General features: G+C 33.9%; 1 protein-coding gene across 1 annotated transcript in view; it reads right to left on the reverse strand.

Annotated features, from left to right (window-relative positions):
* Positions 1-17,731, reverse strand: part of LOC126777566 (doublesex- and mab-3-related transcription factor A2) — a 35,681-nt gene extending 17,950 nt beyond the window's left edge. The window contains exons 1-3 of the mRNA XM_050500627.1: positions 17,633-17,731; positions 11,557-11,697; positions 10,946-11,057 (exon numbers count right to left, since the gene is read on the reverse strand). Coding sequence (XP_050356584.1) covers positions 10,946-11,057; positions 11,557-11,697; positions 17,633-17,731 — 352 coding nt within the window. The remainder of the gene's footprint in view (positions 1-10,945; positions 11,058-11,556; positions 11,698-17,632) is intronic.
* Between the last annotated feature and the right edge of the window lie 239 nt (positions 17,732-17,970).

Here is a 17,970-nt window from a genome sequence, read left to right on the forward strand (position 1 = left end):
TTGCCATCCTGTGGCTATAACTACACGTACTCACTCAGCCTTCATAGCACAAAGCAATCAGTAGCGTTGCTATTTACTAGAGGAATACCGGATAAATATGCACTAACACGGAGTTTTCGTGAACGTGTTTTCGAAAATTCCACGGTGAGTGCACGGAGTAGCTTATACCACAAGCTCCAAACCTTCTCTTCAAAGGGCCTTGGCCCAGCTGTGATCTCCACAGGCCGTTACTTATTTTTTATTATAATCTTAAAATCTAAATCAAATTGAAAACCGTATTTTAATATAATCTATTATTATTAATTATCGCTCATATCAGTATATAAAGTATGCTGTAAACAAAACCATGAATGCACATTCAATAAAACTATTTATATTTTATTAGATCGTAATTTCAAACAAATATTTAGCAATTATAGCTCACGCGGGGATCGATCGCTCCCCCGCTTGAGAGTCAATCAATACCCGATAAACGACTGGCCCCACTTGTAACCGTACATTTACTTATTATTAACTGTTTATATGTAATCCTTCGTATAAAATAGGCAGACTGCCTAATAGGCGCCCACCGCCACTTTAACCATCTCCTAAATCAACTCAGATGTCCCTTGTGCCTGTAATTATATTAGCACACTCACGGTCAGTCTTCAAACCGGTACACAACATTACCAAGTATTGGAGTTTGGCGGTAGAATATGCAATGAGTGGCCCATACCCACCAGGACGGGGTTGCACAAAGCCCGAAGGAATAATTTATTTTACTGCGGTATAGTGATCAGTTCCAATAGTACCCAGAGGATATAATTCCTACTTAGACCTCAACGGAAGAACGTAGCTCCCCATATCAAAAACTCCGTATTTTCACGACCTTTGTTTATGTTTTATAATTGTTCCTAACAACTTAATTTGTCACAAATTTCTCTGATAGATCACGTCGTTTGTACAACTTAACTTAATTTAACTTTTATACAACTAACTCGCATATCAGTTTCCAAAATACTTCTACGGCAAAAAGTAAAATATCGTACAATATATCCGAAAAAACTACTCCAAATTTTATTGAACAAACGGATTTTTATTTATTTGAAGAAAATTAATATGTTATACTAAACTTATATGTTAAAATATTATTTGAAGGGAAATGCTAGGCATTCTTGCTACTATTCCGATCTACGCGGTCACGATTTGTACAGTAGCTACTTTTAATTTTTATTTGTATATATTTAATGTTTTAATATAAATAATTCAGTAATAAACATTTAATTATTATTGATAAGCTGTATGTATGTGTATTTTAGCTAAAATTATTAGAAAAATATAATATAAAATGCATAATTTGTAACTCCACGGTCGTTTGTCGGTATCTAACTTCACTGAGAACATCTAAACGCTTCAGTCTGCAAAGATCTCAGTATACGAGAACAAGTGCTGGAGCAGTAATAAAGGATGAATAGAAATGAAGTTTCATATATTGTGGAATGTCACCGGGTGAGCAATACTGTAGCCGCAATAAAAGAAGCGCGTGACGGCACCCGACGTGTGGCCCGAGAGCAGAGACACAGCGATTGTCACTCTTAATGATTATACATGAAATTGTGTGAATTTGTTCGTTATTAACGCTCTTATTGTAATTATAACTGTGGACTTAAATTGTATTTTGTATATAAAATCATGAAATAAAAAATTCTATTACACATCCTCCTATACATCTACATCTCTGTACATCTCCTTCGGGTGACTAGGCCGATTATAATACTTAGTTGCATCGCTTTACAGAAATATTTTAATTCAAATTTTAAATCTCTATCAATATAAAATACCTACTATACACTTGTTTGTTGATCAACAAATCAACTACTGGTTCAAAATGAAATATCTCAGAAGAAGAACTTGTGAAACAAGCTCAACAGGATTATATGTATGTATTTGTTAAATTGCCGTTATTTGCCTATTCATCAACTGTCGGGTTAAGCTTTCATTTTTGTTTAAGGAAATATTTACTCTAAGCATGAGTTCATAAGTTTGCTTTTTCTAAGTTTAAAAGAGTCCATCTAGTCCAAAAGAAAGAAGGTGGTCTTAAAATCCAAACAACTTATATAAAATAATAATAATGTCCTCCAGACCGATTTCGGCCACGGCGGCTAATCTTTAGGGAGATTAGCCAACTATGCAGGAGATATTATAGTGCACAAGTGTGTGCGCAAACACAGGTGCACTTTCTATTCCATAACTCTCATAATCCGAAGAGACGGCAATCCGACACGACCGAAAAGAGTTCAGGCGCAGGACCAACGGCTTTACGTGCTTTCGGAGGTACGGGAGTGTACACACTTCCAACTTCCAGACTCCGGGCTGTTACTGAGAATTTTCTGACAGAAAAACCCAATAACTTTTATATACAAGCTGCATATATTTTATATATGTATATTATGACTATATTGCACTTAAAGCTTGTTTCTAAATCACACACGTCACTAGTTTCATTACGAATGTTGTAAAATATAATTAAAAGCATTCCGAGTGCCAGTTCCCGCGGACTAGCGACTGCTAGCCGCCGGTCGAATACGAACCTTTATATTTTAATTAATGATTCGATTTGGTTCGCGAATAGTTACCTAAGGATCGAAACAAATCGGTAACGGTTTATCGACGTATTCAGTAAGTGACTGCTTATATATTACATTCACATAAATTATTTTTTGTTTTAAAATGTTATTTAATATTATCTGACGAATATAAAATACATTTATGACGTCATAGCTCTTGTATCCATGTAAATATCCTTGGAAAATTGTTGTTATTTATGTTAACTTAATTTTAGAACGTGGATATTGAATTTCACGGTGGTACGGCTTTTTGCAAGCCCGTTTGGGTAGGTACTACTCACTCATCAGATATTCTACCGCAAAACAGTAATAATTAATACTGTCGTGTTCTGGTTTGAAGGGTGGGTGCTAGAGTAACTACAGACACAAGAGACATAACATCTTAGCTCCTAAGGTGGGTGGGTCATTGACGGTGTAAGGAATGGTTAAAATTTCTTATAGTGCCAATGTCTAAGAACTTATAATAAAAGCAAATTCTTCTTATAAGCACGTTTTATCAAAAGTTACTCTTTTCTAAGCAATGATTTTACATATATTATTATAATTTAATTTATACATTACGCAAAAAAGTTGACGAATAAGTGTTGGTGAATATAATATCGTATAGAATAATATATTAACTATTAACGTTTTTTTTATATACGCCTTAAATGTATTGCTTGGTAAATATATAAGTGTCTGCGAGGTTTATTACAGAATCGAACCGTTGGCGCCGGAATTATTAAAGACAAGTAACGAGCTTGTGACTTAGAGCGGTTTGCGAGAGCGGGGTGCGCGTGGTATGCGCCGCGCGGAATGCACCCTCGTGTAATATCTATAATTCTCGCTATTAACTACCCACTGTAGCTTTTATATGAGACATACAAGACTGTGAAACTATTTTAATCCACTTTTCTACTAAGCTCTCCGTATTCAATTAATATTTATTATTGTCTTTATGTGACTCGACTTAGAAGACTCTTGTAAATGCTTGTACACGTTGTAATGTCATTAATATTGCACTTGTGTTTTTAAACTATATAATCTCGCTTATATAACTAACTGTAGCTTATGGCGACGATTTTCGGAGTTAGCTATTTCACAGTGTGGTTCGTTTGATTAACTTTTGTGGTGTGCGTTACTTAATTTATTATATATTTTTTGTTTTGTTTTAATTTATAGGCAGAATTTGTTTTGAATTATTGCAAAATACGTGTTAATACAAAAGACTCAAAGAACATCTGAGATAAACTAAAAATAATATAAAGTTTACATTTGAATATAAATTTGATTAATAACATATTTTTACGTCATTAGACGACGTAGAGCCTCGACGTTACGTCACTAATTGATATTTAGTAAGATTAATGAATGACTTATCATAGCATTCTGATTAACCCGTAAAAAGATATTAGGAGCCCGTAGATAGAGAATAAATATTGCCGTCTTAAGCAGGAAGCATAGAACGACTACATTGAATTAAATCAATAATAATTATTAAATATTGTTTTTATCATTTTATAAATAATTAATTAATATTTAATTTCATAATTCGTAACTGTTCTCACTCTAGTGAACAATGTAAAAACATCTTTTCAAACTTATAATTGCAATATTCGTTTGAATAAAACTAACCATTTTCCCCCTTTACAAAACTGTTAGCAGTTTTATTTCAAACATGAACATGTTAGGAAAAAATTCAAAACAATTTTAAGTACAATAAAAAACTTAATTTCTTTTCTCACAACCACAAAGATTCAATTCACAAACACGTAAAAATTAGTCTAGCGAACGTGTATTTACTGTAAACGAATCAAGTAATCTACTAACCCTTAAGAACGTCATTTTCTATCTAAGCCTTACTTCCCAGTATATAATGTCGAAAATCCCATGTCAACACTAAAAACTCTTTTGATGTTTCAGAAAGGAATTAAAAACATTTGTATTATAAAGCGACGCAATTAACTAAATGGCAGGGTGTTTAGAAACTGTATAAAAAACACCAGACTCCTTACTTTTGACGCGAAATATGAGGACTTCGTACTTACGATGTGAGGTACACTGAAAGTTATGTTACGATAAAATATATCGACATTAATTAATTTCTCATTTCACGTTCACGCAAGTCGATTTTATTGAATTATACAATGTTTGCAAGAAATCACTAAAAATAACGGAATGCTAAAATTTCCGGAAATTTCTTTTTCTTATAGAATAGGAAGGCGGACGAGCATATGGGCCACCTGATGGTAAGTGGTCACCAACGCTCATAGACATTGGCATTGCAAGAAATGGTAACTATCGCTTACTTCGCCAATGCGCCACCAACTTTGGGAACTAAGATGTTATGTCCCTTGTGCCTGTAATTACACTGGCTCACTCACCCTTCAAACCAGGACACAACAATACCAAATAATGCTGTTTCGCGGTAAAAATATCTGATGAGTGGATGTTACCTACCGAGACGAGCTTGCACAAAGCTCTACCGCCAATAAAGTAAATTCCGGAATTGAATCAATTGTAATTGAACCGTCAGCACGTGTTCTTGTTTTGTCAAGCAATGTTGGTCAATAAATAACGTACGTAATATTAATATTCCGAATTTGCGATCTTGAGCGACCGCCAATTGCGCCGCCATCTTGGAACAATGGTAACACAAGCAAGTTTTTCGAAAATACTTTCTCGCCATTGCCACCTACGTTAAAAATAGCTATTGTAAAAATTTTAAACATTTAATTTCCTGAAACTTAACTGTGAGAAGTATTTTTAAATCAGGCAGACCTTTTTTGTGACTTACCTGATGACTGGAATATTTATACGATACCCAGCAAGATATACTTATAAGAATGAATACGATGTATACTCCCAAGAATTTTTTTTCAATATGTTCTTTAATCGAGTTATTATGTATAATGATCATAATTATTTCTTTCTTTTTCCGATCCGATGATTCGGTGATCCATCACCATCACGTTCCGAAAGAGATCAGGCCCAGGATCAACGTTCGTGGTATGTGCGTTTCAAGGTAAGTCAATACTGCCAATTTGTTCACGTGAACGCAACGGGGTAGTCCTGCATTCATATCATAAATCTAACAGGCCTGATATTATACACAAATATTATTAAATATTTTATAAAATTAGAATAAAAATTTAATTAATATGTTTATATGCTCATAAATTTTCCAATGTTAAAAGTGAAGCGAGAAAGTGTATCGGCGTCCCTATATAAGTTAGTAACATTACGAGTACGAGTATATTATGTCTACGTGTGTCGTGTACACATTTGATTAACGCCTGCTAAGTGACTTCTTAAAGAGACTGACTTACGCCATTCAAAATACAGTTTAATGGAACTATATATTTTATACGACGTTAATACGTTTTTCAGTTACGAATTTCTTTAACTTAGTTTAATGTTGAGTGCTACGAGCTGTGTGCTGTGTACTGTGCGCAAGTTGCCTGCCTGTGCTGTTTATTTTTGACTTGTTTGATTTCCAGGCATCACAACCAAATATTCAGAATATTAATTTTAATTTTCTCTTTTTGGTTTTTTTATTTGACTTTTTTATAACCAGATATTACGTGCCAGTCGCTCTCTCAGAAGGGCTATTATTAGTTTTGGTGAATCTACGGCTAGTTAAATATAACAAACAAAATTATGACACATTGAAGATTAATATTGAATTGTATTTTTGATTGATTACCTAATGTTTGTTTTTAAATAACCGTTATCTATAGCTATCCGTAACTTAAGCCTTATTCTAAGTTACTAAGACTTTTGTAAGCCACTAATGACGTACGTATATTACACATTCATACTGTAATATTAGTAATATTATAAATGCAAAATAAACTCTGTCTGTCAGTCACGCAAGCAAGCACCGAGAAAGGACATACGCTACTTTTTTATACCTGACAGTTAAAAAACACGCGACCGAAAACATGTTGGATATGATTGAAATATGAATCTATCGCTTTAATAAAAGGTAAAATAGATAGATCTAGTCTAAGTGTAAAATATCGAATTTTGAACGGAACCCTACAGATGTGTGGAAATAAAAATAGAATAAGTTCCGCAACACGCAGCACGCAGCGCATCGCGAGTGTCGCCATAAAAGTCATACAAGCGATACATTTCACCGCGCGCTGAAAACACCGTGCAGACATCGTGAATAGCATTCCCCGGCGCGTTGTGTTATAGAAAATTAAGTAAAAACCAACTACATGAATAAGAGCTACGACTTGAGCAGCTTCTGCTTCAGTAGTATCCATTTTTTATGTTTAAACATATTAACTTATTAAATTATTGTTTCAACAAAGTTTCATACACTTAATCAATAATAAACATCGAACCGAGATGACTCCTCGTTAAGAACTGGAAATAAACTAACCATGCACTTTGTGCACAAAGTAACGTTTTCTTATCAATACTTTAAAAATATTCCATATATCCTCAATAACACTTACAACTCCTCCAAATCAATATCAAGTGGGTAATAAAATGTTAAATGTATGTCCCATAAGTAAAACAATCCACCTAGGTCGTCGCATAGTTAAGATAACAACTTTGTAAGTAAAAAAATACGGGTGGGTCGATTTTTTTGGCGGCCAGTGTAGTTATAGTATGTATGTAGATGTTGTCTGTGATTTTGAGACCGTCTGTGTGAGTAGTATAGCGGATTTTCTTAATTGATGGTTCTCGACACTTTATGCAACTGACCACTCATACACTTTAAGTTACGATTTTCCCGAGCCCTGGAGATCAAAGCCCAGGTCAGGCCGATAAAAATAGGTTTAAAGAATTTATTCTGTAACAGACAGATTCACTTACATGAGAACAGCATGATAAATGTAACAATAAATAAGCCTTATAAGTAGGTACTTAGTTAACGGAATAGAATATAATTAAATCGTTGTATATATTTTAATCGCTATAGAAGTGGGTATTCTCTAAAATATATTTTGAGAGTTGAGACTTAAACCCGTTAACTGAGTTTACATTTTTTATATAAGATATTAATTTGTTATAAAGTTGTGCTCCATCGAAAGTAATATTTTTTTTTGCAAATTTGGTTCTAATTTTTGGGAGAACTAATAAGCTTGGTCTACGGGTGCTACGTTTACTGCTTTGTTTTATGAACTTCAACTCTGAATATATCGATTTATTAATAATTTTTCCAATGAGAATACAAGAAACCAGATAACTGAAATATATACATAAAGTTGTCGCAGGTTCATAATGTTTGTTTCCTTGTAAAGTATAGTTGTTGATGTCAAGGGTGGATATCGAAAAAGTATTTTAATTATTTTATTATGTTTTCTTTATAGTTCTTGCAGTTTTGTTTTGCCAGTATTACCCCATATTTCTACTAAATACAATAAATGCGATTTTACTAGAGAATTGTATTTGTTACACTTTATTTTTTTAGGTATGCATTTTGAAATATTTGTTAATGACCCAATTAAAGAAGAAAGTTTTTTATTTATGTAGTCTATTTGATATTTAAAAGTTAAGTAATTGTCTATTCATGAACCTAAATATTTTTCACAGGTTTTCTGCTCGATTGGAAAATTGTCAACAGTTAACGGATCATGCGGTGGAATCATTTTATTTTTAGTTTTAAATACAATGTAACAAGTTTTGGAAGCGTTAATATTAAGAGATTATGATTGAACCATTTATGCAGAACATCTAGAACATGTTGAGCTTGAGAAACTATGTCATTTATGTTACTACCGAAATAAAATAAGCAGGTGTCATCTGCGTACAAAGTCAGATGACCATTTAGTTTCAAAGTTACAATATCGTTAACATAAATTAAAAATTAAAAAAGATATCTTTTTTAATTTTTCGGATTTTCTGTTAAAAATTTTCCGTAGTCTGAAAATTGGAAGTGTGTGTGTTAAATCGTTGATCCTGCGAATGAACTCTTTCCGACCGTGTTGAATTTGCCATCCCATCAAATAATTATATATAAGTATGTATTTACAAAAGAAAAGTAATATATGTAGTACATCAGTTGTCTGGTTCAATAATGTCCCAGGATATTATTATTAAATCATGACAGTGAGGGAACAGAAACTGCACCTGTATTTGCGCACACGCTCGTGCACTACATTATGTCCAGCGTAGTTGGATCTTGAGATGGGCTGGCGTGGGCGAAATCGGTCAGGAGGACTTCGTTTTGAATTTTCAATGGAAATAACGCATAGAAAATATACCTTAAAGCTGGTTATAGTGATTATAAACCTAACAAGTAGAAAACAGTAGTACAACGGTAACAAATACAAACATAAAGAATGAAAGCGTTTAAAATATTAATTGAAATTGAAATTATTAATTAATGAATAATTGCAGTACTCGCAATAGCTCGGTGCGCATTATGTAGAGGGCCAAAATCGGTACCTTATAATTCGGGCTGTTTCGAAGCTTCTCGAGAGCAAAGGATCGTTAGTTTGTGATACAAGAAGAAGACAGTAATTCGTTACTTGAGCTGATTTCTACTGAGCACAACTCGTCACGCGAGAAGGAATGAGAATCCTGCGTCAAAATCATAGTAGTGTTTGCTTTCAAATGGGTGTATATAAATGTTCCTAGTTATAACACACAATTTATAAAGATATTATATATGTAGCATGCGGATGAATGAAGAAGGAAAGATGATGAAGGAAGCAAACCTTTAATGAATAAATAAATAACAAGCCCATCATACGAATGTGGATACGTTAAACCTTTAAAGGTAGAAGGAATATTCTTTATACGAATACGTTTCGACGGAACGGATCCAAGCTCTCAGCCACATTTTCATGATTTTATTAAAATAATTACTTCTTATAATGATATTTGCATGTAAGCATAAGATCGATTGAATGTTATACAGTGTAGCCAATTGTACAAATAAACGTGAGCACGGATTCAATTACTATATAATGACTATTTATCAAGAAATTACTGATATTCTTATTTCGCCCTTCGTTTTCTTGACGTTTGTGTTCGTGTAGAACAATAGCCCAGGAGTCAGGATCATTCAAGCGACATCCGTATAGGCGGCCCGTATGCCGGCGATATAGATGCTTCATTAAATATATTTACTTGTGTCTACTCGTTACTGATATCATTACATGTTACTATATATAGTATTAAGTGAGTCTCACGTACATGTACTCGTATGTGAATCAAAGTACACTTTTCTTCATCTATACTATGATATTATAAAACCTGAAGAATTAGTTTATATGTTTATTTGTTTGTTTGAATGCCCTTAACCTTCTGATTTAATAGTTCGCTTAAAAAATAGATTACATAACATCAATAACAAACAAAGGGATCAGCTAGTATTGGTAACTACTCTCCATCGCGTGCCGACACAACTGCAGCGTACAAAAAACTATACATTCCTTCATTCGCCTCAACCTTACTTATATTACTAACGTGAAAATGAGTTCGTTTGTTTTTCCTATGTTCAAATGATCAACGTGCAATTTGAGACACAAGTAGCTGTACGGGGAAATTCCACACGAACCTACTATTACATTACACCTAATATTATAAATGCCTCTGTCTATCTGGTACGGTTTCAAGGCTGAACGACTGACCAGATTTTGATAAAACTTGATATGAAACAAGCTTGAACCCTAAGGACGGACTTAGGCTACTTTCTATCTGCCCCTCTTCTCTAACACGCGGTGACAGTCGTAGCTGACTACTAGTAGTATATAAACAAAAGAAGAAAGTCGTGTTAAATCCTAATATAAAGTAATCGGTCTGGTAAGATTGTTCAGTAGAAGTAATAAGCGGCAACATTTTCTGAGCGGCCTAATTGGTCCTCGACGCGACAGAGTTCGCGTTATTGAATTTCATCCCCTAACTGATCGCGAACAACCCACCGACTTAACTAAGATTTACAGCTTTTTATTTCCGTTGAATCAACTTGTGAAATATTATAATTGATGTTTTCAAATAACAAATATTGTTTTAAGAAGTCAAAATGTTTAGTTTAAATATGTAATTTTTAATAGTAAGAAAAACGATAAACGTCCTAATGCGCCTAAATTATAATTCATCATATTCAGCCCACATTAATCCACTGCTGGACATAGGCCTCCTGACCATCGGGTGGGTGGTCTGCCCAAATTATAATTAAATTTGTGAAACGTTTAGTTAAATAATAGTAATTCATATACAGTATTCAATGAAATATAGCAACATACATAATAATATATATAAAGATATAATTATGTTGGATAAGTACAAAATAGATAAGTATTTTGTATATGATACGAATCCTATAGGTAGGCATGTTTATATATATGGCATTTATAAAATGAAGTTTAAATATTAAATACAACAGAACTAACCTGGAGCGTCTTCCTGTAGGTCTGAGAAGTGTGGCGCGGACGGTTGCGCGTACAACAGGTTCAATTCCCGAGCTTCGTTTTCCTCTTGCGCCTGCTGACGACGAAGCGCAACCTATTAGCGAATTTAATTATTATTAAACTATAAGCTATACTTTAAGCTTATGATAAAATCAAACTATTTTATGGATATGAATTGAAATCACATGACGCGCTCCTTCAATCCGCACACACCTTGTAACATGTGGGTCTCCTCGCGATGCTTTACTTCACCAGACACGTATGACGTGAGTTTCAAGCGCTAATTAAGCACTTACTGCAACATAGATACGAGTACCTGTTACCCTTAACCGAAGATTGCTCTAATCCGGACAAGCAACGCTGACTTTTTTTAATAATTCATCTCATTAGTCATGCTCGGTAGTGAACGAAATTATCGTGAGAAAAACTACATGTATGGGATCATATTCTGACATATGTGTATCTCTGCATTGGTGAGTGGCGGGATTGACGAACATAATCCAAGTTCCCTTACGAAATTTTTAGCAAATAGTAAAGTTGCTAACGCAATATTTCCTTTCGATCCAAAAAAATCTCACGGCTAAAGTACAAACCTGGGCAGCCATAACGCGCTGTCTCTCAGCTATCAATGTGCACTTTGCGCACACACAGTCCCGCCAGCGACAGTAACGCTTGTGTCCTTTCAACGCCGACACAACACCGTGGTTGCGACACCGAGCACATTTCGGTGTTCTCTGTGCACAGAAATTATAACATATATATTTATTATTAATCATTGCGACAGGCCGTTTATTCCGCCCTATGTATGCAATTCAAGTCTTCCGGCGAAGGACTCTGCAGCTACTATGAAGAAAGCTAGGAATCAATCATAGACCTTTTAACAAATAAACAAACAAAGTCACTTTCCCATTTATAATATTAGTAAAAGGACTTTTTCAAATATCAATAAGCCATCAACCATGAGAACTAAGATTTTGCATGCTGTGCAATTACACTGACTTATTTAACCTTCAGATTCTTATGATGAACAGATGGCATCCATTTAGGGAACAGAAATATTGTATTCTGTTATGAAGTGTCAGGTACAATAGGGAGCAGTGGAGTTACAACGGATGCACCATCGTAATTCCCATGGTTGGTGATGGATAGAGTTCTTATTACAGCGCGAATGTCTGTGGACGAAGGTATAACTATGTGGTCTAATAAAACCAAGTGGCCCAATTGCTCGTCTGTCTCCCTGAGTTAACAATAAACTCTCTTATATATAAAAGTGACCACGAAGATTAAATAATTTAAATAAAAACAAGCAACTAATTACGACTAAACTATCCTACGTACTGTTATACAAAGATTACAGCTATGCAGCATCAAGTAAGTTAATGATCAAACTGTGAGTGAAATAAGTTTACCCGAATCTTTATTGTTTAAGTTTATTCAAGAAGGTTCAAAAATGTATTGAATTAAATGTAACGTTGCGACCAGTTCGGGATGTAGATTCTACCGAAAAGAACCGGCAAGTAACTCTCTAATTACTATTTAATTGCTGTTTTCAAAAAATTATATGGGTATGAAAATTAAATACAATCAAATTTATCATTTATCCTGCATGAACATAATAAATCCGCGCTTTTTATCATTATGGGTATATAATTTTTGTGTGTAATAAGCCATAATTAGTGACATTAAAAAATAATGTCGCAGAGATTACATATTTCATTTTAACTCATGATAAAATAATTTCATTTACGCTTCTCTCTCAAAACTCTCTCATTATACGAAAATAAGTATAGCACCGTTTTGTAACTTATATTCTATCATGAAGAACCGAAAAACAAGTCTATAGTTACTTTATACACTGGCCTCCAAAAAAATCGACCCACCTACATTTTTGTAAAAAAGCTATCGTATGGTTTTAAACTACCACATATTTATATTTTTAAAAATTTTACGCAAATTTTTTTTTTTTTTTTGGGTACAAAACGATTATGCCGTTTGTTTTTAAATTTGGGTGCTTAAATCTTACTTTAATAGGGAGTGTTTCCTCCTCTCGACCTAATCACTGCCTGCATACGCCTATTAAGTGACCTGATTAGCTTTTTAATGTCTTCCTGTGGGGTCCGTTGCCATTCTTCAGTTAGGGCAGCTTCCAGTTGATTCAGGGTTTCTGGAATTGGATTTCGTGCTCGAACCGTACGTTTTAGCTAGTCCCAGAGGTGCTCTATCGGGTTTAAGTCCGGACTATTGGCTGGCCACTGCATAACTGAAATTTTGACTTCCCTGAGATAGTCTTTAACAATTCGTTCGACGTGAGGTCGTGCGTTGTCGTGCATAAGTTGGAAATTATCCCCAATATATCCAGCGTAAGGCATCACATGAGGCTCCAGAATGTCCGTTATGTAAGTTTCAGCATTAACAGCACGATTACGGAAAAAAACCAGCTCTGTGCGTCCCGTCAAAGAAATACCTCCCCAAAATATTGTAGAGCCTCCACCAAATCGGACTGTTTCTCGAATGCAACACTGAGAGTAGCGTTCTCCTGGCCTTCGCATGACGTTACGTCGTCCATCAGAGCCTACTAGAGACATTCGGCTTTCATCACTGAACAATACTGTCCCCCATTGGTCCAGTGTCCAATCGACGTGCTGCCTAGCAAATTGTAGTCTTGCTTGTCGATGGGATGATGTTAGTTTTGGTCCTGTTGCTGGCTTGTGAGGGGTTAAGTTTTGCTCTCGAAGTCTTTTTCTTACAGTATTTTCACTCACAGACACTCCACGACTTTCTCGGAGTCTACCTTGAACGTCAACAGCCGAAAGATGTCGGTTTCTTAAAGACGTCAAACCAATAAAACGGTCATCGGTCGGGTTCGTGACACGCCCCCTGCCAGATCCTGGTCTCCGGCGATACTCCCCAGTCTCCAAGTAGCGTTTGTACACTCTTCGCACCGCTGAACGACTTAATTTTAGTGTTCTAGCCACATTTCGCTGACTTAACCCCTCATGAATATGAGCTACGACTTGAGCAGCTTCTGCTTCAGTAGTATCCATTTTTTATGTTTAAACTTATTAAAATTATTGTTTCAACAAAGTTTCATACACTTAATCAATAATAAACATCGAACCGAGATGACTCCGCGTTAAGAACTGGAAAAAAACTAACCATGCACTTTGTGCACAAAGTAACGTTTTCTTATCAATACTTTAAAAATATTCCAAATATCCTCAATAACACTTACAACTCCTCCAAATCAATATCAAGTGGGTAATAAAATGTTAAATGTATAACAACTTTGACAGCAACTTAGATAACAACTTTGTAAGTAAAAAAATACGGGTGGGTCGATTTTTTAGGCGGCCAGTGTACATAAATTTAAATTAAATAAAGAAGAATACCAGCTAACTACCAATATTCCCATTTTGACCTCTAAATAGGATTCAAGTTAGGACTAGAGACCGCAATGACCCCAGGGGTAAGATCAAATCTGCGCTTTTCATAACGCTCTACGGTCCAGTCACCATCGAGATATTAAAGATACGACGACTGTGCAGGAAGCGTGGATATTAACAGATACTAATTCGAATCCTGTTTATGATCTAACTTTATATATAATTTTAATCAAATAATATTCCTTTTTTATTAATGATTAAAACGAATTAGATTGTTAATGAAAAACTGTATGCTATTGTCGACTCTGTAATTGATAAATAGCATATAGAACTCTATATTTATCATGACCATCTAATGGCACCACCAACTTCATTTAGTACTTGCTATATCGCCAGGCAAAACTCTTAATGTTTTACCGGCACGAGACTGTGACATCGCTTGAAATAATATTTAATTTACCCTAAAAAATAGTTATGATTTAGCATTATTTATAATCTTATATATCTTACTTATTTATACCATGTAAAAGAGCCACTGGGTCACCTGTTGTTAAAGGGCAAGACCGCTCATAGACAGTGTAGACATAGACAGGTATATGACTTTATATCCCTTGTACTTCAAATTACACTGGCTCACTCAATTTTTTCACTTTAAACAGGAACACAGCATTCCGCCGTATTTAGCGGTACTGCCTATATACTCCATGCAATTTGCTAAAAGCTCTAATATATTATGCTTTCAAACTTATGCTTGGACCACAAACTTCTGTATGAATATATATTTATTTATAATACTAAACTATTCCACTGAACTACTATTTAATTTAATTTTACTTCCAAAATTCTGAGCACAACTTCGGCGACATTCAAAACGCGAAAAATTTCGAATCATATCAAACCTTATGTAATCATTGTTAACGTTATTTATTTGTGTTTACTCTTGAAAAATTAATAAACTGTTATGGTTGATGATTAGGTGATATCTACACAAACGAGTTTGTACAAAGCCCTACCACACAATTACGCCTACCACCCAATTAACAAATTGATACCACAAAATAAATTGATCTTTGATCTGATTTTCTTATTTCTTTATTTTAACTAACTTTAAAAGCTCCATATAATACTCAGATAAAATTATTTTTAATTTTAACTTTAAAAATAATAACATATTAAATTTGCTACAAATCGACGTCTACAACATATTTATTATAAAGAGATTAAGTATATATTTAATTTTATTATTAACTTCGTATTTATAAAAGGTTTATATCAATATGGTTTATATTTTAAGATTATTGCGAATTGATGGATTTTTTATACCCATTTATAAAAAAATTGTAAATAAATTCAAATAACCGAATATAATTAATTAAATTAATAATCCTTTTATTAATTGAACCAAGACGCAGTAAATTTGTAAAGGTCACTTTATAAAAATCTAATAAAATAATACAAACAAAATTAAAGTAAGCCTACTTGATGCAAGTGGGCTCTTACAGGGTCTTATATATTTGTGACCATTTTATTTCAAATAAAACTACAACAAATTCGGAATGTTAATTGTACCAAGTAAAACTGACCAAAAATGGGAGCCAATTCTACCTACAATTTGTCACTTTACAGCAATGGAATCGAAGCGTGATCGTTGCCGTTTATCAATTTTCCCCGATTATTTAATTTAATTATTGACTATTGACCTACAAATAACCGATTTAGTTTCTTTATTATAACGGTATATGTTAACATCATATCGGTTCGGTTCCGATCCGAATAAATATGGAGTAGTCAAAGTTGGATCGGAATTGATGCGGTCACGTGTCGGTGTCGGTATAGATTAGTAGAATTACGTGAGCTTCTGAGGTCTTGCGTTAATTACATACAATAATTATGTCTACTTTAATTTATATATCCAGTATGAAAATCAACTAATACTAACTCCCCACGTTTTAAAACATGACCGACTCTATATGATATACTCAATACAATTGCAGCTTTATCAACAAAATAAAATCGAGACATAGTATATATTTTACTAACATATAGATAAATGGAATTACTTATTCCTAATTGGTCAGCAGTGTAATAAAATAGTTCACGGGGTCAGGATTGAACCCCGACTTTAACATCTGGAGATAGAATTGATATTTAAGCAGACATTTAGGAAAAATATATTTTTTTCTAAATGATAACATGAACACAAAACCAATAGGACAAAATGTGAAAAATAAATTAAGTTTTCGCGAATGAAGTCACGGGTAATATCAATATAACTACTACCGTTTGAATATTAAAGTATTATTTTATATTGAAGCACCATTACAATATCACTAGATAGTTATATTCAATAATAAAATCATTATGAAGATTCACGATTACAATTCACGACCCTACTAATACATATTACAAAGTTACAAAAGTGTAACGCTACACTTTAATAAAGTGTTACATTACGAGTGAGTGCAGTCAATGACCATTGTTATTACATTACATTATACAGTAATTACAGTGGTAATAACATTACAACACGGTAATACAATTATTAGAAGAGGAAGTGACACTTGAAACTGTTATTTTGTTATTCTGTATTTAAATATTAACGGTATAACATTTAGTAAAATTTAGCTTATCGTTTAGATTTATTAGCTGGCCTCACTAGGCGTTTTCTTTTTGTTTTTATTATTATATATTAGTCTGACATAGTCCACAATATAATTAACTACGTAAAGCCGATCAAGTGTGATTAACAAATATCCGAAAACACGAAATTTCATTTTTAATAGTATTAAGATCTAAATAATAATAACATATAATTTTTTTATTGTAATTCACTTCGATTCTTACTTTTTAGTTGAATGTGTTTTATTAAGATACATTCAAATAATAAAGTAACACTTTTATATTAAAAAATATATGTAATTTATTCGAATATCAAATATTCGGAACACAAATTCAAATGACAAAATCTTTTTTTCAAATCTGAGTCTGCGCCGTCGGATAAACGTTTAAATATAATTGATTCATTATTAATTTAAAAATCACCGTGTTGTGCACTAATCCACTTTTCAAAATTCAATTAATTTTAATTTTCAAAACTGTTTTTTTTTAAACCACACCAAAACCGAACTAAATGATAGAGGTCCTATATATTTAGAGTTACTAAATTAAACACTCGGAACACATTTATTTATAAACATAAAACACTATAATAATTATATTAAAGTTTTCTATTTTTAAAAATGAATTAGGATAATTACCGAACGTCCTAATCACAACGTACCCTTACCTGATATCTTTCAGAGGCTCTGAGGAAGAACGGTGGCAGGGCGGCCAGCACCGGATGCTGGACCAGCTGGGAAACGTCCACACCGTTGGGAAGCGACATTATTTAATAGAACAGTCTCTACTTAGTACAAAACTCTCGGTAAAGTCGCTACACTCGAACACACGCTACGCTGTTCTCATCATCCCGCGCAACAGTTTATGCGACGTTCCGTTCCGCGGTGGATTTCAACACTGTTGCTTCAATTTTGGCAGAATGCTGACAGTTGCCGGGTCGCGCGGGACAGAGACGGCACGAGTGCGAAACGACACACTGTCTAAAAGGCATATCGCTCTCTCTGT

This window comes from Nymphalis io, chromosome 23, assembly GCF_905147045.1.
Source record: "Nymphalis io chromosome 23, ilAglIoxx1.1, whole genome shotgun sequence".
Classification (NCBI taxonomy): Eukaryota; Metazoa; Arthropoda; class Insecta; order Lepidoptera; family Nymphalidae; genus Nymphalis; species Nymphalis io.